At 40.9% G+C, this 22475-nt stretch overlaps 1 protein-coding gene across 2 annotated transcripts in view; it reads right to left on the reverse strand.

Moving 5' to 3' along the window:
- LOC122762173 (vang-like protein 1) overlaps positions 1-22475 on the reverse strand; it is a 44971-nt gene that overhangs the window by 13113 nt on the left and 9383 nt on the right. For both annotated transcript variants that reach the window (XM_044017382.1, XM_044017375.1), the window contains exons 2-4: positions 20354-20624; positions 13280-13406; positions 148-579 (exon numbers count right to left, since the gene is read on the reverse strand). In XM_044017382.1, coding sequence (XP_043873317.1) covers positions 148-579; positions 13280-13406; positions 20354-20424 — 630 coding nt within the window. In that variant the 5' untranslated portion in view covers positions 20425-20624. The remainder of the gene's footprint in view (positions 1-147; positions 580-13279; positions 13407-20353; positions 20625-22475) is intronic.

Genomic DNA, 22475 nt, shown 5'->3' on the forward strand with positions numbered 1-22475 from the left:
AAGTGTTTGTACAATGCATAAACACGATATACATATTGAACGTTTGTTATTCTGTGAGTGAAGAACGATATACAGCAGTATATATTGTTATTTAACGACTGCTCTGCCCTGCCTGCATTATTTTGTCTTGACCTCATCTAAACTCACCTGTGAGTCGAGTATCCTAACACCGTAGAACAACCAGTAGGAGACGACAAAGAGCAGCACCAGCACAGCAAGCAATGCCCTAAAGAGGAAGACCCGCGGGAGGCCAGCCCGCGGCGGCCTGAAGAACAGCGCCCACACGGCCAGCAGCAGTATGAGTAGTTTGAAGGCCACGGAAATGAAGAGACCTTCACAGGCCGTGCCGCAGCTCTGCAGCTTCTCAGGCCAGAGGAGGTGAGGAAGCACCAGGAAGGCAATTGGCGTCAGGAACACCAGCAGTCCCAGGATCACGGCCAAGGTCAGGGTGAAGTAACGGCGGCAGTCTAGCCCAACGCTGTCCTCTAGGTCTTTGGTGATGCGAACAATGTCCTCCTGAGAGAGGCTGTGCTCAGATGTGCCAGTGATAGCAGTGGTAGTCTCGCCCCAGTTGTCATCCTGGAAATGGGAGAAAGGAAAACAAAAACAGTGAGGTGACAACCACAGTTAAAACAGGAAATTGTTCCAGTACAACAATATGGTGAATTCTGAATCTTCCAATGATCTGCTGAGAAAGAACAGAGACATTTATAATTCACAAGTTAACATTTACCAGAGTGAAGAGAATGTTTTCATCTTTTTCACATGAGATGCTAAAATAGTTTTTTTCAGCCATTTATTTTTATTATTTTCAATTAATTTAGGCCACAGATTTATTCCTACAAATAATCAGACATTCCCAAATACCACCAGAATCTGGATTATTTGCAAATTATTTTACATACAAAATTTCATAAATAAATGTAGATGTAATGTAGGTGTAACATTTTCCTGTAGCTGGGTGCCACTGGTGAAACTGTATTATTAAAAAAATACACCCTTTTCTGCTTTTCCCTGAACTCTCAGCTCAACAAAAGCAGCAGAGGTTGTTTCCACGCACATGAGAAAGAAAGGAATAGAAGATGGGAAGTGGAAAAAGTAAACGGAGCGAGCTGCCAGCTGGGTTATACACAGACGTCCTGGTCGGACTGCATCCGCAGATAATGAAGGTCAGTGGTGTCGGAGCATAGTCGTTAGAACAACAAAGATAAGGACTCTGCAGTCATAACAAACTGCCTCTGTGAGTGCTGCCTCTGCCAATCAAAGAAGGTCAGATGATGAACTGCCCTCAGCTACAACAAGAGGATTCAATAACAGCAACCAGAGATGCCGTTACTAAAATGCAATTCTCACTATAGATGAGCTCTATTTTAAGGATTGTGCTAATGACACCAGCAGAGACGGGATCGTGGATGGGTTGTGGAGGTGCACCATGATCAGTTTAAAGTGAAGGAGGGGTTGGGTGGTGGAGGAGGATGATGCACTGGGAGAGAGAACATCCCACTGGCCTCAGGGTTAAAACAGCAGAGATGAAGCAGAACAACAGGAGAATCCAGGCAGCTTGAAAGAAGCTGCTGTGTGCACTCATATACTAATAAAAGAATCCTCAACGCAGAATATTAATACCTTATACACTGACAAGTAAATAAAAGAACAGGAAATTAAAAAGCACAATTGTCATCATCTTGTATGCATTGTTACAGGATAAATCTGCTGATACTGAAAGGAAAAGCCTGAAAAAGTAAAAACTATGAAAATATGTTACACAGAACACTTTTAATATTTCAGATTCCTTCTAGTAGCCAACTATTGCTTTGATGACAGCTTTGACAGGTATTGTACACTGATAATTATTTAAAAGTATCTTATTGTAATGCATCTTCAATTTTGTCCGCATGCAAAGCTATTTTACATCATGACTGGCCAACATGGCTCTGGCATGCTCTTGACAGCTGTTTTTATGTCCACATGCTTTAAATATATCTGTGTATGTGTGGGTGAGGCATCTGTTTCAAATCACTAGTTTTCCTCTCGATCAAGACCAAAATCAAAAAAACATTTAAATCCTGAGTGAATCTGTTTCATCACTCAATAATACAAACATTGCTGAATCTGGTAGAAAAGGACATAAAATACAAATTCATCAAATTTGTTCCTTTTAAAACTTATTGGATATTTTATATCCTACTAAACACGAAGTAACATTTCTATTTATAGCAGCCAAATCAGTCAGAGCAGCTGACATGACATGTTAACTGATGACTAGTTGGTATAGGTTTCTTGAGACTGACTCTTTGATGAGGTCCAGCACAGAAAACTGTCTCAGTTTCATCTGACCTTTGACATGACAACACAGTCGTAAATACTCATCTCACTGTCTGCACGCATTCTCGAACGAGCCGAGCCTCACGACTGAGCATCTCATGAGCTGTAAACCAGACAGTGGAATGCCTGACTTAAGGGTCACCAGGTCAGAAGAGTGAATTTGTAACCATGGAGACACAAACTGACATTTATCTGTACACACAAATGTCTACATTTTATTTGTGTATGTACAATATGTATAAAACCAACTGGCACCCAGCATACCTAGTGCCTACTGTACAGGCCTGTGAGGGCGGTGCTATGATCTGGCGTTGCTGCAGTTGGTCAGGTCTGGGTTCAGCAATATTTTGTGCCCAAAGAATGAGGTCAACTGACTACCTCAACAGACTGAATGACCAGATTATTCCATCAACGGATTTCTTCTTCCCTGATGGAACGGGCATATTCCAAGATGGCAATGCCAGGATTCATCGGGCTCAAATTGTGAAATTGTGAATCTGCACTCTCATTGGTATTGGAATGAGATTGCAGATTCCAATAAGAGTTTGTGATGTATACAACAAAGTGGTATTGTCCCATCCCTGATAAATTCTGCTCCAGATACACCTGCTGCATTTTATATCCCCAAAAAGTTGAGTTTGAAAATGCTGCTGGTATTGTTGCAGTTGAAAAAGCCCAGGACTACATTTTAGTATATTTAGTGGATCTTTGGAAACAATGACACAGTCATCCACATTCACTTCCTGATTGGTTCTTACTGGCCACAACTCAACTACCAGTAGTGAAAGTAAAGCTCCATCAAAAGTAACCTCTCTGGCAGCCTCATAAGAAAAGTTGGGTGTACTTTAGTTTCACAATTGTTAGTAATAATAACACAGATTACTTCAAATACAGAGCTGAAAGCTCACCTGGATGTTGATTTCATATGAAAACATAGCTGTGTGATTGTTGCCTTTGACCAATCACAGTTTAGAGAGGGCGGACACAGGCTTACCAACATAAAAAGAAACGTGATTCAAACTTTCTGTTCATCACATCAACATGAGATACCTGTATCATGAATAATACATAATTCTATGCAGTCAATTTGAGTGCGGATTGTTGCTGGAGTGGAGCAGGTACGGCCACTTCATTAATAATGAGTGAGGCTGAATGAAGAGGCCCTCATCCTCTCATACACAGCAGAGCTTTTACTCACACGCGGCAATTATCCCCCACAGAGAACAAAAGTAAGCAAAAGCTCTTTATTTTCTCTTTGTATGTTAGCACTGATAAGTGCTCTACAAAAGGAGAGCCACAAGTTACAACGAGATTTACACATCATCGGTGTTCTAACATGTTACCCAGCAGCAGAGGAGATACTTGATACTAATATTAATGTAAATATTTGTGTAAATACAATGAGGTGATGTGGATAGTGTTGAACACGGTAATTGTTGCCAGTCTTAATCCTGTCTGACACAGCCTCGCTGAGAAAGACAAGCATGACCGAATAGGTGTGTGTGTTTGTGTGTGTCTGAGGAAGGAGATCAATAGACATTAGTTGTAAAGAAAAGTGTCTCACTGACCACAAAGCACCTTGAGAACACTCAGGGGAGACGTGATTCACTGCCTCTCATGCCTTGCAGCACTCATCACTCGGTGCCCTTGTTTCATACTCCTGAATCTCACACACACACACACGTTTACAGACAGACAAGCTCAATGAAGCGCCAAACAGAACAAGCAACACATTGGGGTATAATTACGTGGTGAAGAAACCTAGAGCTGAAGGCAACTATTTTGATCATCACTACTATTTCAAGAAAAATCAAATACTGGCAAATATTCATAATTTCCTATTTCCCAAATGTGAATATTTTCTGTTTTGTTTTGTTTTTTAATGATCACAAATGTAAAAGTTGTTTTATCTTTATTTTTATTTATTTTTATTTATTTTATTTGTTGTTTATCTGGGAAAATTTAATGTACTACCCAAAAGTGTATAATCAGTTTACATAATTTTAGCTTAATTTGTAAAGAAATACATCCTCTCTGGTATCTAAAGGCCAACGTAGTTACCTGACACGCTTGGGAATGGTTGATGTGAGTGGAGGATTCCTCCATTTGTTACAGTATAGCAATTTCACCACTAGTTGTCACTAATTCTTGCATACCAGATTTTAAGTGCTACATTAAAAAAGGCTGTTGTTGACAATTCCATTTGAATTATTCTCCAGGTTTCAACAAGCACTGCTCTGGTTCAATGCTAATGAAATTTGGGACACTGTTGTTGTCTGTTCATTTCTACTATACCTGGGCTTTCCCTGTGCCGACAGGACTAAAAAAAGACTTTAGTGACCCACATATCCGTGCGGGATTAGCCAATCACCACAGGCTGATCTGGTTCAGTACCAGCAGCCTTGCTTGCACAGTCCCATTCATCACATGAAAGTAGGTGAAATGGAGAGCAACAGGGAGAAGAGAGGGAACAAAGAGGCAAGAGTGCAACATAAATGTTCACTAACAAGACAGCCAATTAACCGGAAGATTGATCCAGGGAGGGAGAAAAAGTGAGGGCAGTGGTCATTGTTCAAAGGCTAGGATAACTAAGGGACTGAGAAAACAACATGTGAAATTTCTCACTCACAACTGCATACGTGTCTTTAGAATACTGTAACTAAACATATACGTCAGGTCAACTGATGCGATTTATTTCATCCAGACAAGGTAGACAAGCAGTTTCTCGCAACTGCTGAGGTGTTTGAGTTGGAACGAAAATGAATAATGGAAACATCTGATATCACGTATGACTCACAGCTAAAAAAACAACAACAATGATTTATTTCTCTAATTAAAAACGATATCCCTAGTGCAGCCATTACAAGAGAGCATATAGTCAAAGCAAGGGGAAAGAAACAGTTTCTAAAAACAGCAGCAATCGCAAGATTTCTCCTTTTGAGGAAATCTCTTTCTTTCAAACAGCAAAAGATGCAACAGTTTTGGAGCAGAGGCAGTTTCAGGAGTGCGGGCGAGGGAGTGGTTTGTTAAGACGCGGCATGAGCCAAAGTATTTCTGTGATGAAAAGTTTGGCATGGCTGCCAACTAACTGCAGCAACATGATACAGTAGCTGCCGAGCTTTAAACACAGCCAGTGCGACACCGCGGCTGCACAGAGGCACTTGATTGGATGAATCATATTGCATTATGGATTTGTTCTTTGGAATTGGAAGGATTTTCTTAAGGTTTGAGCTCTCACACAAAAAGCCTTCAGGGTGAACTTGATGATAAAAATGTGCGACAGCTTCAGGTGTCCTTGCCAAAAAGCAGATACCAGAATTTATTACGGTATATAGCCATGAAATATTTACTTTTGTAGTTAAAATCAGAGAAATCAGCACATTTTGTCCACACTGACCTTTACAAATTATTTAACAGGCATCAGCTTTTATCACAACGCAGATACAGCATGCTATAAGCCAGCGAGCATTAACAAAGCTTTCAAGTGAATATTTTCTGCTTTCTTTCCCCATCAGAATATAAATAACAGCTATTGTCTCCCACGGTAAACCCAATGTCCATTAAAAGCCTGTTTTCTTCTGTTGTTGGCCTGTAAGTGGGCTGCAAACAAAGCCCTACACTGCTCAGGAACAAATGCACTCTACTCACTCCTGGGAGGCAAAATGTGTGTAAAATATTGCACAGATGCATTCCCAAAGGCCTCCTCACACAGCCATTAAAAACCACCTTTGTTCAAACCCATGGACAGCGTGCGAGGCTGCCAAGAACTTGTCAGGACAAGGAGGTGAAGCGCTTAAAGAAAAAAAAAAAAAAAAAAAAGTTCCCTTGACTAATGCGCAGGATAGACAAGAGACTGTGAGACAATGGCAGACTAACAGTTGAGCAGCACTTGATATAAGAGGAAAATTGCAGTGTGGCTGAAATGGATTATGTACAGAAATGTCAGTTAATGTAAGAGTGGGAAGTGATGCACAGACTTACTTAATTTACTCCAAATCTTATTAAAATCATCATGTATTGTGTGAAATTAATAGCATTATTACATTTTTATATAAATGATTGGGGATGAAATAATAGTAAATCTGGCTCATTCATTCTGTCACCCTCATAGATGACACTGCTTGCTGACAAACCTCATCTAAAGCTATTCATTTTAAAAGAGAAACAGTTTTTTGTTTTTGTTGTTTTTTTTAAATTGTCCGGTTGTACTATACAACAACATCTGCAAATACTAAACTCTCCAAGGAACATAATTGGAGGAAGACAATTTCTGGACAATGAAATATGACTCATGAGATCATTAAATGGTATCTGATTTTAACAAGTTACTGCAATTGACAAACAAATGATCAAGAAAGTATAAAGAAAAAAAATAGACATGCACAACATACAATACAGTATAAGTCTACCATGTGCACGGTAACATAATGAGAGAGTAACGTTAGAGGCTCTGGAGGCAAATAAACGTCATGTTTATTGCAGGTGCAATAAATTAAAGCCTTAATTTAACAAGGTGAATGTAAAACTGATTATGGGTTATGCGATTCAAAACCAATGTGCCATGATGCATTAAAGAGACATGAGGAGACAGATCATGTGTACACCGTGGCAACATTTGTTGTTATTTTGTGTAATGTAGTTTCAAAATGAATGAATGAATGAATGAATGAGGTTTCAGATGGGAATGTGTTCAGTAGAGAAACAAAGATGCTATTTTCTCTGACAACTACATTCATTTACTGGCAAAAAACAAACTGAGGAGTTTAATGTTGTGAATCAAGCAAAAGCAGCAGCCAGCATGAGAGCTGCACATCCTTCTCTATTTAAGTAATCTAGATTAATGTTAGTCAGCTGGATCAATCTCACCTGGCTTGGTTTACTCCCCGGTCCACTGCTGGCCACTGCAGGTGAGTTTGAATTAGAGTCTTCTTCTATGGTGGTGACAACCACTTCCCTTTTCTCCTCTATGGTTTCACAAACTGAAAAGACCTGCAGCATTTCATCTACAGCCTCCATCACCTCTGGAGAGCGTGTAAGGAAATCCATGAACGTCAAACTTAACCTCAGCTCAGCTCAGGATGAACATCACTGCTCTCCTTCCCACAATCTACCACAGTGTGTGTGTGTGTGTGTGAGAGAGAGAGAGAGACCTTAGTGACTTTCTGCTAATTCATGGTCCGGCCCCTGCTTCATCCATCCTTATAAAAAAAAAAATTCCCATCATGCCCCAGGAGGTATTATATAGGACTGTGCACTCACTTGCCACATAATGTAAAGGGCTTCATCGAGGATGGCAGAAAGCGGAGGGGAATGTGGCGTGCAGGAGAGTGGAAGAGGTGTTTAGGGCGGGGACATACTGACAGCAGAGTTGGTGGTTAAAAGGATGGATGGATAGATGGGGAAGGAGAGGAGGGGAAAGAGGAGTGGATAATAAATAAACATCCAGAGTATAAACAAATAACAAACCAGTGAGGTGACACAGCCATCGACCCTCCTCCTCCCTACTCTCCCTCCTTTTTATCCATCCCACTGTCCCTCAGGGCGTCCTCCTTCACTCTCCTCTTGTTCTCTGCTCCTCTCTTGCCTCAGCTCCACTCACCGTTCATTGCTTCTAACTCAGTAAGCACCGTGGTGTTGTGGTGCTGCTCCTGGTGCGGCTGCACGTGTGTGTGTGTGTTTGTGTGTGTACAAAACATCACAACATCCTGACAGTGAGTCTTGTAATTATGCTCTGAGGATGTTCTATATTTTTTCTTATGTCACCAAATTCTGTTTAAAGTTTAGACTGTCAGTCAAAAGTAATTTATTATTATTTTACTGATATATTTAACAACATCTTTTGCATTACTTATCCAAACAATGTTTGCACTTTATCATGCCCGTAGCAAGACACCTAATAAATTGGGACATCGGTTTGTGAGATATGCCAATAACACCCAGACACACACACAGACAGACGTTCGTTCTTTGTTCATCAGTTATAGTAAGAGATACTGTGATGTGCTTGCATGTTAACAGGGTTTTCATTATTGTGTCATATCAGATATAATAACACCACACCTTAAAAAAAGCCCATAACAAACACCCTAACCCAAAATATAAAATAGACACAAACCAGGAAAGATTTTTACCTCCGGTCTTTAACCAACACTGCTTTAAAACTGATGACGTCACCACAATCACAACTTTCCCTCTTTAAGTTTGAGTGTGTCTGGTTATTTATCACATTCCTGCCAACTCTCCATTCTCCAAATCTACCATGGAAAAGTACTTCCTTCTCTCTCCTGCTTTGCCCACCCACAGTGTGAGCAGCTTCAACAACACACACACTCAAAGCACTGGGAAAACCATGGAACTCCATGATATTCTGTCTGACAGAATTCTGAACCAGACACTCCACAGGAAGGAAGCAACAAATATGAACACAAGTGTTCTGCCTCCTCCAAAAACCAAACATGGGTCTTCTGTGCAGTGCATCCACTGAGAGGGAGGCCTCTACCTGTGCTGTGGTATGCCAAGAACTGTGGGGCTGCAATTATACAGAGGCATGGCTCTAGTTGGCAAGCAACGTGAGTAAAGCGTAATTCTGTTTGTTTACCTGAGTCATGTTGTGATTCAGTTAAAATGCTGCTTTATTGGACTAGACCATTTCTCATATAGTTGGAGCTTTGTGAAAGGAAAATGTATCAGCACAAATACAACACAGCTTAGTTGTCTTCTTTAAAAAGGGATAAAAAATACTGTATCAGACCGAAATTGGTATATACTGTTTAAATACTCAAGGTAGTGATATTGTCAGTATCAGACACTAGAAGGTGGTATGAAGCCATCCTCAAGTTGTTCTGATCTTTCAGAGACACACAATGACAGTGACAAAACTGCACATAAGTTAAGTTGGTAAAGTCAACTGCCCTACATTTAAATGTGTATAACAAAAGTTGAGCAATCACACACCAGCACATCACATGCACATCAGACAGGTTCAAGTGCATTTTGAGCCAAATCTGCTTTCTTGCCAGAAAACACCTGATCTTTCACTGGAGCGCGAGGAGCAGCACAGAGTATGAATTCTTTCAAAGCCAAGACACTTGTCAAACACTCCCCAAACCCCCGTTTCAGTGACTGCACCCTCCCAAACAAATCACAAAAGAGTTTTTTTCCCTCGATCTACACATAAACTATCAATCTAAAAATAAAAACAGCTCCACTTCTCTGAGCAATTGCTGGGAGATGAAGGTGCTAAGTGCCAGAGAATCCTTCACGGTTAAACATATCACATTTCTGCTGTTTCACACCTTGTACAAAGCCTCGCAACAACACACTCCTAAGCCACAGCGCTGGCATTCTCCATGGATCCAAGCAACTCCAATGTCACAACCCATCACAATATCCAGTTACATACAACAATAAAGCAAAGTAAACTGATCAAATTACTTAGATGATTTAGTGTCCATCCACTGCACTTCTGTCCAGGCTTTACTCTGCTCCCACTGTCATTCACAAACACCCACGAACGACATAAAGCAAAGGAAGACACAGATATTTACTGATGCCACTGACAAACAAACACATTAACCCAAAGCCTGGAGCTTTGGCCATTAGCTTTTCATTAAAGGTCAGTGTGTAATATTTATTGGCAGAAATTGAATATACTACCCATACATTTGTTTGTATAGACCAGGGGCCTCAAACGCAAATGACCTGGGGGCCAATGAACTAGTAGTCTGGACAGGAGGAGGAAGTCGTACAAGTTAAAAAAAAATCCATCAGTTTGAGAAACTTCAACAGCTCAGCAGTGGTGGGGTGATTTGACCCTAAAATTATAAATTGACATTGCATCATGATAGCTCAATGCAAACCATTTCATAATAAAAGTGTTTATAAATGAATAATATTTATGCATTCACTTCAAAAAGAGACAGAGACTGTGTTTCGAAGCAGACACTTGTGATACAACTCTTATTTCAATTACCACTATTGCACAGCCTTAATTAATAGTGATACACTTTTGAGACATTTGAGAACATCATCATTTCCAGATCAACATTTAATCGATAGGTCGATCCATCATAAACATACCCGCGAGTTGCAGGCCTAATGTGAAGACCACCATAGTTCACTGATGCACTTGAAAAGTGTCACTTATTCACACAATGGATCTTTAAAGGTACAGTTCAGAGGCAATAAAGTATCAAACCATGTGTTAAAATGTTGACAAGATTGGCTTTGTTGCATCTTGAATACTTTGTGCAAAATAGAAAGAAATAACACATTCAAACAGCCGACACATCTTCTGGATCGTTTGCTGCATTTGTATATAAAGCAACTTCTCCTCTTTGAGAACTCGCATGGGAAAGCATCACAGATGCATCACAGCCATGAGAAACTTTTGTGCTGGATTATGAGGACATCCCCGCCCAGAGCGATGTGCTCCTCTGTCAGCCAAGACTCTGATTAAGTCTCAGCAGTGGAGTAATGAGCACAGCACTGCGCAGTTAGAATCTGAGATGAGTATGACACACACACACACACACACACACTCACAGACTCACAGACACAAAACGTTCACACACACCAGAGAGAGTGTGAGACGACAGATCAGAATGCAAAATCAAACACACGCACACGCGCGTGCACGCACCCGCCCGCACAGATTTGTGCTGAGCCTCTCTCTCAATAGACTCCGTGGCCCTGATTACTCGAACCAAAGCCAAACACTCCCCACCCTGTCAGCAGCACTCCTGCAGGCCGCAGCATGAATAAGACATGAAGAGAAAAATACTAAGGACGGCTCTGTGGCAAATCCTGTCATGTGGCAAAATTAGACACAGTATGCATACAAAAAAACTCAAACATGGGCACGGCTAACGAGTCTGGCCACAAGGGAAAGGGAACGCCAAGTAGGTCAGTAAATGGTTGTGAATATTGGTTTGTCCGCGTGGGTTTGTATTTGTCATCTTTTCCTTTCAGTGGTTCCAGCTGAACACTTGATGAAGGACATGGAGGCGGACAGTTGTTTGGCTCTGATAAGCCAAACCGACATGTGTACTGAGCTCTCCATCTCCTCTTTCATTATATAATATGTAACATTTCTGCATTAAAATATCTACATACTGAGACTCATGTTATAAAGTTTGTTGAGTATTTCTGACACTCTTTTTCTATCATTTTTTTTTTAAATCATCTGCTACAGTTCGTGTGTTGACTTTTTTGTTTTTACTGTTTATTTGTCTATGGATCACTACTACTCAGTGCCATTTGTTGCACCCTCTGCTACTGAAGTTCTCCTCCAAATGCCAATCAAAATGTTATAAAAATCCTTCCTCATTGTTAAATATCAGAGAACACCTGAATGGGTCAGAAGCCTGATTTATACACCTGTGGGACATTTTCTCATGTTGTAAACATTGCCATATTTTGCAGAGCAATGTTTTAGGTCGTCACCGTCTCCATGCAGGGTTTTTATGTTCAACTGGCTGCCAGATGTGGATAGTAGGTATTTATTTGCCACCAAAGTGGAAATTATATACCACAAAATACCACAAAAATGTTTATTACCTGAAGCGATGACTTTGACAAAAGCAGAATCCAAAACCAACAATTACACCATTCTCCTTGAGTGAGGCACTGAAAGCTACACCCAGCAACATTACTAAATACTGTTTGCTATGTTGTTAATAATAACATACACACATGGGCTGTTAACATTCCATACTGCACATTCTTGTTGTCCTTTTTTGTAAGGCTAACTATTAAAACTATATTTATATTTATTCCGGAAAAATCACAATTAAGTGACCATTGTCAGACATAAAATATTTACAAGCTATAATTATTTTGTCAGTTAAGAATAGATATATGGTGATGTTTCACTCGCAATAACTGCAAACCTGTTCTTTTATATGACACCATACATCCTGATGGAGTAATATCTTAAGCTGTGTTAATGCAACATTTATTTTTAATATTTACCACATGGTCCATATTTTGAGCTTGCATACAGAAATCAGTCTGAGTTTTCAAAACAACATTTGCAAACTCTTGAAACCTTGAAAACAACTTCAAAAACAACTTCTTGACTTGACCATTTCGGTATGAGGCCTTGTAACTATCCCCTTTTATTAATTGACCTTTTCTGTGTAGTAAAAAATACTTTCCCCTGACAACAGGATAAAGATGAAGCAAAGAGAGCAGCAGCCTGTTGCATTCGGATCATGTTGTGGACATTTGTCAGTAACAGGTTTCCTATCATTTCAAATCCTTATGGACTAGTGACTTTCAAATCTCATGTGCTCCAAATCTCAAAAGAATGATCCATTGAATTTAGAAGGGAAGGGTAAGGTGAAGGACATTCAGCTACAACAGTAAACCAGTGAGAACTTTAATCAGTAATGTTGGGTAGTTCTGCTTTGTGAGGTAAAAGTGTAGCAAGTGTGAGGTGACACCGTGAGTGAGACCAAGTAATGGTACTTTTCCACTATATAGCACAACTCTCAATTCTACTCTGTTTTTTTTTTTTTCAGTTCCTGCTCTAACAAGGTTTCAAGTGATTATAAAAATGTGACAGCAACAGACTGCTGGCTACAGAGTGTTTTCATTGGAAGCGTCTGACACAGGGATCAAACCGAACAGTGCCAAAATGTAGATCAGCTTAAAAGACTTACAAATCCTGAAAACATGTTTTAATCTCCAACATTTGGCAAGGACACTTCTAAAATCTCAATATTTAACAGAGCAGTCGGGTGTATTTAGTGACAGCACTGCCAAAAACCGGCGATTGTGAGCCAAATCACAACCCGCCCACGGGTTCATCATAGCACGGTTTGGTATCAGGCATGTCACCAAACCAAGTAGAGTAGAGCCGAGTGGTGCTAGAATAGTATCATGGAAAAGCTCCATAAAGGTTCCCTTTAATGTGGCTTTGTGTTTCAGCGATGTGTGTATTCAGTCCTACCTGGACCTGCTCTCCCCGAACGACCGAGTCACCCAGCAGCGGCTCTGCAGGCGGTGTGTTAATTGTAACAGACTTTTCTGAGCGGCTGTCTTTACTGCGCACCTTATGGCGATCCCGGCTTCTTTCCCTAGGGGAAAAAAAAGAAGAAAAAAAGATATGTGGTTAGTGGCGCATGGACATTGTCAGAAAAACTACTGGTATAAAAGCATAAAAAGAGACTCCGGCACCACTGATCTGTTGAATAATAAGAGCTTAGGAGAGGAGGAGAGATTAAGAGATGAACATGGTAAAAGAGACACACATATTGTGACATATATGAACATAGTGTCCATACAGAGACATTGGGACACAATATGAAATCAGCTGCTGGCTGGGTCACATAAGACCTAAACTGCCCCCGTATGAAACTGGAGAAATTACACTTTGTCTGAGTCTCCATCTAATTTCCGATCACTGGAGCTCACGTGAACTCTGCCCCACATCACCCTCCTCCATCTGTATCCTTCCTCCACTCTATCCACTCCCTCCAACACCGCCCCCCTCTGTCCCTAACATATGAGCTCCATTAGCCACACTGACCCCCTGCACTTACAGCCCTAATCCTGTGTGGAGCATGAACGGTGGATCCTTCACATCAACCACCCAGCATCACTGTGGGCACATGGCACTGTGCCCACTCTGCAGCTCCATTACCACGGAAAAGCTCAGCAGTCACAGTTAATCCCTCATATGTCTCCTCTCCTTCCCTTCCAGCTGCTGACATCTTTAACACAATAAGGTATTTCATAGATTTAACTGAACACACACTCGTGTTTAAATTTCATGAAAGTAGCTGTTCCCCAACTATTGTGTTTGAGAGCAGTTGGGAGGGAACTCAGGTCTCACAGAGTAATAAAAGCGGAAGATGCTGTGAAGCGATTACTGGACAAACATATTATCCATACACATATATCCTGCTGCATGGTTGAACATGATTTCTATGGATGCTTCTCTCACCCCTAATTGACTTTCCTGCTGATTCTTAGCATAATGTTTCATGGAAATCCAGACTTTTCTATGAGCAGCATGTGTGAAAAATACAGCATTATTTTTTGTGTGAGTGGGGTATGACAAATGTAACTCCAATATTCCCTCTATTTGTGCTGATGCTTTTTCCCCTGATGTTTGGTAATGGTAGTGTGCAAATCATGTTTATCAAGGGCAAAACAATGAGCTAAACATAGAGTTGACCTGGCTCCTATATATAATATAAATATCAAAAAATAATGGGATAATGAAAAACAACAATTCATACAACTGGGTGACTGGAAATTAAGAATAATTGGAACTTAAATGCTGAGTAGAGACTCAGGGAAAATAATGCCAAATACAGGAAGTTCATATAATCAAAGTCTGACACAGCTAAATAAGATCTGTTTCCCATTTGTCATCTACTGAACTGTACATGAACATTTTTTGAGTGCTACCTTCTCACACGTCAGTCCATTAACAAAGTGTGCAGGATATCCTGCCTGCAGGGGCAATGAAGGCAGGAGATATGTTCCAGTCTAACAGAGATGCAGTTGGATCCAAGTGTTTTGATTAAAGGGTGTTAACCAGAATGTTTTCCTTCACTATTCTTGTACTTCCTTCTGAAAATAGACATGATTTCCTGCAAAAAACCCCAACAAGACCCAATGTTTCAAATCTTTACTCAGTCAGAAAAACTCTTCAGTAGCCTGCAGCACCCTCCTTCACTGACAGAGTGACTGACATAATGTTATCTAATAAATCCAGAAGATTAGGAGGTTGATGTAAGCCTTTAAATACATTACAGCCATGATTATTACTTTAAATGTTATTACAGCGCTCATCACCGCAGTAGCAATGGTTATTCCAGTGGGAGTGATCATCAGTCACAGGCTGTCATTGGTTATGATTATTAATTGGGGAGTAGTGGAGCAGGAGAGGGAGAAGACTGGGAGGAGCTGTGGAGGAGCGATGAAGCTCACAGAGCAGTGATCCTGTACTTGAAAAGTCAGAGTGAACGTCAGCAAAATAATATGAAAAATATCATATCAGAGATAAGGGATGAGCTAAAACTCGGTGGTACACAATGGTACACAATGCCACAGACAACTGCCTTCCATGTCTTGGGAATAATCTAATGATAATCTTAAAATAATTTGGGGCAGTTGGAGATGCTCAAGAAAAAAAAACACAAGGTGCAGCGCGCAATATTAGGAGAAAATTACATTTATGTTGCACATTGTGTTTAGTTCTAATCTAGTTTCCTTATTTTTTTTTTAAAAATTAGTGATAAAGACTCTTTTCGTGGCCATCATTAATGATTTTTTGTGTGGTAAAGAACAAAAAGGTGAGGAAACACCTGGTTCTCACTGAGCTGGCCTTGACAGATGTGTGAGAAAAAGGTGTAAAGGTGATGACGTGTGTCGGGCAGATTTACAAACAAGTGTCTTGAAACATGCTATTGTGGATGCACAGAAGAAACACAGAGACGAGCAGACCTGCGGGGAATGGTTTGAACAGATTGGCCTCTGTCTAGCCGCCCCTCCCCTCCCCCATCCTGCTTTCTCATTCCCCCTGCAGCAAGCTTCTGGGGGCGATCACACTGCGTGGAAACCTCACTCCCAGCACACATGCACACTTTCCCCTCTGTCCTCCCCCCCTTCCCACATCCTCTTCCTGCCTCATTAGCATGCAGCCGGCTCATTGGTATTCCAACTGTGTGCTGTGCTATGATTTGATTAATGGAATTTGACTTCCAGCGTGGATCCTTGAAATGAGTATGGCTTTTTGGAACAGTGAGGAAGGGATGGGAGGGGAGGGGGAGTCCTGTGAGGCTGGAGATGTCTGGCATTAAGTGGGGCAGATTCTTGCCAACTAGGCTTTGAGAGGTGTGAGAGAGACGTTTCCCTCAAACACCTGAGGATGAGAATGGCTGCGATCGCTTTTTCCACGTCACGCAGAGGGAGGGTGGTGGCAGGAACTACGGCCAGCAAGCGTGGCATACCAAACTGTCTGTGGACCAATTTGTTCTCCCTTTGGTTGGCGGATGAACCCACACACCTGTGTGACACAGCTTTGTGCCGATTCAGACATTGGCGCCAAAGCGTGGCAGGGAGGAGCAGGGCTTCACGGCCACAGCCAAATGGGTAGAGCCATGAAGCCAAATACAAACTGACCAACAGTGCACTCAGCTCAGTCATTTCAAACTCATAAACATGTTATAGAGCCAGAGAGGGAGGGTGGAAAATATCAAACGCTCAGTCTGTTGGGGTTGTTACAAAGAAAGCATCCTCTGTTATGAATTTATTCCAACTGGCATGCAAGTTTCCCCTCACACGGCCAGTTCTGCTTCCAACTGATATTTCAAAGTGGTGATCGCTGCTACTTTAAAGAGGCTGACAAATCTGCACCTAACACAGTGACAACTGGAGGACGTGAGATCTGGAGCTGACCCAAAATGTGTTGTCACAGGACTGGGTGTGATAAAAAAACACCGTGGCCTAAATCAGCTTCATAGAGTACACCAATATAGTGAGGTGACACATGTAACACGTTTCCACTGCTACAAAGCTCACAGGCTAGACTTAGTTATCACACATAATAATACTGTAGTCTGATGACATACTAGCCTTACACAGAGTACAGTTCATATTAAATTAGAGCTGCAACTAACCATTATTTTCATAATCGAATTAAACTTTCGATTATTATCTCGATTAACTGATTAATCGTTTGGTCCATAAAATGTCAGAAAACCTGAACAATTGTTGAGCGGTTCCAATAACTGGAGTCATAGCAGTCAACAGAACCAGTTTTCCACATGAGCAGAGCTGCTAACAGTTATTTGCTATTTGCAGTTTAATAATCACTGAAATGCTCAAAATTGAAAGCTATTAGAATTACAATTTTTTTTTGTGACAAAATAAAACAATTTCTACAAACAAATTCTATGAATTATAGAATATACCAACTGAGGAATCGGGAAAAAATTATACAAAAAACAAAAGTATCCGATGCCAAGTGTAAAGGACATCAACACCATTTGCCCCTGCAGCTTATTTTAATTAGCATCAGTACTGAAAATAATACGGTCTTTTCAGTTTCTGTATTGTGAGTGTAATTAAAAGAAAGCTCTACACCTTCTAATAAAGACGCTGGTGTCATTAGCATGCTTTTTCCTCAGCTTTTGGCAGGAAATAATGTGACATTGCCCCTGGCAGCTTGACACAGGTGGGCGGCAAAAAGCCAGCCACGACAAGAAACAACTCCAAAAACCCTGCACCCTCTGTTAATGAAGACCTAAGCCAATCCAATTCTATTCTATTCTGATAAATTCTATTAAGACTGGCTAATGTGTGTTTGAATAGGTGCATGCGCCCAAATAAAAACCTCAATCTCATGCACCTGAATGTATTTCTGATTCCAGCACCAGTACAACTACAAAACACTGATCCTAAGTAGCCTCACATGTAGCACACTGTGGAGTTTAACGATTACCTTCAGATGAAGACAGTGATTGCTTTTAAAAACAACTACAGAGTTTTTCAGTGTATAAAATATCGATTGGCGACATATTATTAGGTGACACAGAGACAGTAACCCAGTTAATACCACAAATGTTCAATACCCAGCCTGATTAATTTGAAAGGCTGCGGAAAGAGTAAAATAAACGAGGGCAAAGAAGCTCGTACCACTACCGCCATAATCACTACACCATCCATTTTTGATTCCAGACGAAGTGAGACCACTTTTGCTCCACATAACTTTGAGCTACAAGGGCACATTCCTGCCCTGGGGAATGTTAGCGAGTGGGGAACAAGTGATATGCCTACGCCTACCCATCCTCAGAGAGTAGAGAGGAATCCATTTAAGACGGGGGAGGAGAGAAGGTGATACAGAGGAGGTCAAGAATGAGCGAGAAAGGGGCAGCTGCTGCATTCATATCACGGCGGTCACATGGGAGCAAGAAAATGAGCGTATGAGGGGGAAAAGAAGAGGAAAGACATAAAGAGGACAAGAGCGAGAAGGATAAAGAATGACGGGATTAAACGTGACCGATTACATGAGAGGAGATGATGACAGGAGTGCACTTGGGGCCAAGCTTCACATTTCCAGACGATGCAAAGAAGTCCCTTAAACGGCAACAGGTGGCAGCAAGTGTGGGAGCGGCTACAGAGAATGGAGATATATGGGAAGAGCGTAGAGGGGGGCGCATCAGTGACAAGGGAGGGGCTGTTGTTGAACAGGAATGCCATCCTCTCATCTCCTCTCAGGCTCCGCGTATCCGCTGAGCCATCAGTCAGTCAGTCAGGCCTCTTGAGCACCTGTCTCCCGTTGCCTTCCTGAGGCCTGTCAACCTCAGCCATTTCACCGCTGACAGACTAATGTGCCTACGCGAGCTGTGGCCTGCAGACATGCTGGGCCAGAGAAGAAGATAGAGATAACAGGAGAGGTGGGATCACAGAGGCGGACGGCACACAGAGAGACGGAATTATATTATGATAAATGTCACATTAAAGGGATAATTCGGGTCCTTGCGAGTGTGGTTGTACGAGGTTGTAATGCATAATCACTGACTTTGATGAGTGAGCCACCACGCACGTGTGCAGTTTGTGTGGAACCACTTCAGAGCTCGACACTCAGCATGGCTGCTGACAGGTACAGAAGGAAAACATTGTAGCCACAAAATAAAAAGCTCACCTAATAAAACAACTGCCTGTTTAAGTAGCACACAGGAGTCGTTAATCCACTACTGCTTCCCTCAGTAAATTCAAATATGTCTTCTTGTGACGTTGGTGTTTAAAAATCTGTTGCATTTTACTGAAGTGACACGAACTTGCTAAATAAGGTGATTTTATTGTTTTGTTAATTGTTTAAAAACGTGAAAGTGTCTTTCTCTCAGGATGGTCAATTTAAACAACAAGGGGAAGTCAATTCAATGCCTCATACAGCCACACTTCAATAACCTTGAACTATCCTTTTAAAAACTAGAAGGATGAAAACAAAATGCAAATTATACAGTGTTTCTGCAGTAGCAGTACAGGTTAAGAAGAACACCCTCCATTTTAATCATCATTTTCAATAATAAAAAATTGGAAATCCTAATTATTTTTATAGTGGTGAATCTGTATTGCACTATGTGCAACTGTTCCAAAATGTGAGTCAATCTCTGAGGTAACAGTTTGACATGATTTAAATCATTTGAAAGCTTTGTTTCCCATTAATTACATAAATCAGGGCAGCCTGCCATTGTCTAATTTGTCCAACCACAGATTCACAATCAAACATTTTTGATTGTGAACACACTCCTGACAACATGTAGTATTTTGCAACATTATTGTTACTTTATTGCCGTTTGCAGCACTTGCTCCCTCTCCCGCTCTGAAACTATGTTCCTAATCATTCAACTGTGACAGCTTAAATAACGGGTTGCATTATATATTCAACCCGCCTTTACCAGAATTTGGCACAACATAATGTGCCCTTTACAATAATATAGGAATGAGTTATAGATATACAAGGAGTCTGGGTGACAGGAGGGGATTAACTAGGCTCTGCATTGCTCTTTTGCCCTTCCTGCTATTGTCCCTATGGTTTAAGGTCACTTCCTCAAAGTCAAGAGAAAAACTGTACAACAATTGTTGCTAAGCAAATGACATTTTGTGTGTAAGTGAAAAATTCAGTTTCCTAAAAAGTGATGCAATGAACTGGTTGGGTTTGTGTAAACAGTCTGAAACCAAGGTTATTGATTTCACTCAATGTAAATTGCTTAATTTTTGACTGGTACATGATTCAATCTACAGTCAAACTTATTATTTGTAAAGCTATTTCATAGATTATTCTACTAAATGTCACAAGTGTTACAAATTTGGTCTCCTTTAGAGCAAGAAATGTGTAAGTTCAGCTACAGAACAGCAGCTGTGGTGCATTAGGGGGCTTGTAAATAACAAATAAATCCAAAAAAAGGGAAAAATGCTTCACTTGAATACATCAAAACACACTCCAAGCCTTTGGGTAAAGCCAGAGACTGGAGGAAGTTATTGACTAGGTTGCATTGAGTCTTACCCGTGCCTGTGGGATCCCCTGGAGCGTCCTGAGTAGTAGGAGTAGCCCGAGTAGGTGGACTCTGTGTCCATGGTGATGCAGTCCTACCCAAGCAGCTGGGCTCGGGGGCAAAACAGAGGCCACTCAGCTCAACCGCTGGCAGATGCAGCGGATCCTTGTGCACTGTTTTGCAGAGCTTGAGGCAATCTATCGACTCACTCGAGAGGCTGACAGAGGTGGCGAGCTGTCGGCAGTCAGCGACCCTGGGGGCGCCCGGTGAGGAAACATCAACCTGGAGGGATGAGTAGTGAGGGCAAGACAGATGGAGAATTTAAATTTAAAATGCGGAATGTCTGGGCAACCTGCCCAAATTTGACTGTAAGAGACAGGAGGAGTCAATAAGGATGAGACTATGTCTGACATGGATATCAACATCATCTTTTTCTACCAAATAATATGAGAGATGGACATGTTTCTGTGAAACTGCAGCTGCATTACAAGCAGCATCTTCTGACTATCTGCACAGTCACAGCTTTTCATTCATCTGCAGATCTCTGGTGGTTACATTTCATCTGAGCGCTCTGTTCCACATAACAGAAACACTGCTGCTGTCAAACTGCAATTTGCTCTTATTCCCACTTGGCTGACAACTGTTGTTCAGAGGCACGTTTAAATCCCTGACACACAGCAAACAATTTAAGCCTGACACTGACGAGCTTTGAGGCGATGCACACAGCGAGGAAGCAGTCAGGAGGAAAGCTTTAGAAAGGTGGAACTGTTTTAAGACAGATGTGATGACATTACCTCTTCCAATGATGGACATACTCAATACCTATTCAAACAATTACACATAAACCCTCTTTAGGAGACCTGGATTATTTTCTATCAGTCTAATTGGTTATTAATTAATTAATAATGTTATAAGTACATTGTTTATTCAACAGTTATTATTATTATTTTCTTGTAAAATTGTTTTATTCATTAATGTGATCAAATACTTTATAATAATGCAGGTACATTAAGTTGAATTGAAAAGCTCATTTGCAGCAACATGCTGCTGAGTTTAAATTAGTCAATCTTAATAGACGAATCAAGTAAAAATGTTCAAGTCTGAAACGACAGCTGTACGATTGCTTCTTTTATTAAAACTAATAAACGTGGGTTTTTGTCTGCAAGTCAAAGGTGGAATTTCCTCGTGTGGTTTGACCAAAAGCAGGTGGAACAGGAAACAGCTTGAGTGGAGTTGTAAACATTAACTGCTAGAGTTAGCATGGTGAGTGGGAAACCACAGCAGCCCACAGAGATGCATATCACACACTTCATTTACTCACACACTTCATGTTTCACAAAATGACATAGTTACTGTTAATTATTAACACCTCGCCCATCACGCTGCCCCATTCCATCAGTTCAAACACTACTTATCCAAGAGTGTAAAGTATAAACAAAAGAAATTCCTGAACGAGCAGAGATTTTAACTACACCTCTTAAACCAGCTGGACATGGGAGCAGTAAACAATACACACTAACAGCAACATCAGGCCAACAGATATTATATGTACAATGATCGAGGACTAAAAAAAGCAGAAACTGATTTCATTTGACATTTGCCATATCGTCTCCTATTGATTGACTAATTAATAATATCTTCTGCAAGATTGTCATATATTTTCTTGTATATGTGTGGCATTCTTAGCCAGAGCCTCAGAACATGACACAGTTCATTAATTAAAACATGCATCACTATATTGAACACTATAGTTATGTTTTTTTATTTATATTTCAGAGATGGATGGATGCATTTATCTACTGTCAATGCATTAATTACTATTAGTGGGAACTGTCTTCAGGCGACTGGACCAGTCTTATCCAATCAAATCAAGCAGCATCTCCCCACCAGATGATCAACATGCACTAAAAATGAAGACAGCACCATCTGCACATACCAACATTAAATATTTTGTTACCAAAAACACATTAAAAACCCACAAACTAACTCCAAAGACCAGGTGGGAGGTTTAAAGACCGCATTAGGGGAGAATACTGGCTGATAAGAGGCTGTTTATTTAGTGCATTTGATGTGGTGTGGTCTCAGTAACTGGGCCAAGGTATGGTAAGGTAAGAGATGAGAGCTGGGAAGAGA

This window comes from Solea senegalensis, linkage group LG2, assembly GCF_019176455.1.
Source record: "Solea senegalensis isolate Sse05_10M linkage group LG2, IFAPA_SoseM_1, whole genome shotgun sequence".
NCBI lineage: Eukaryota > Metazoa > Chordata > Actinopteri > Pleuronectiformes > Soleidae > Solea > Solea senegalensis.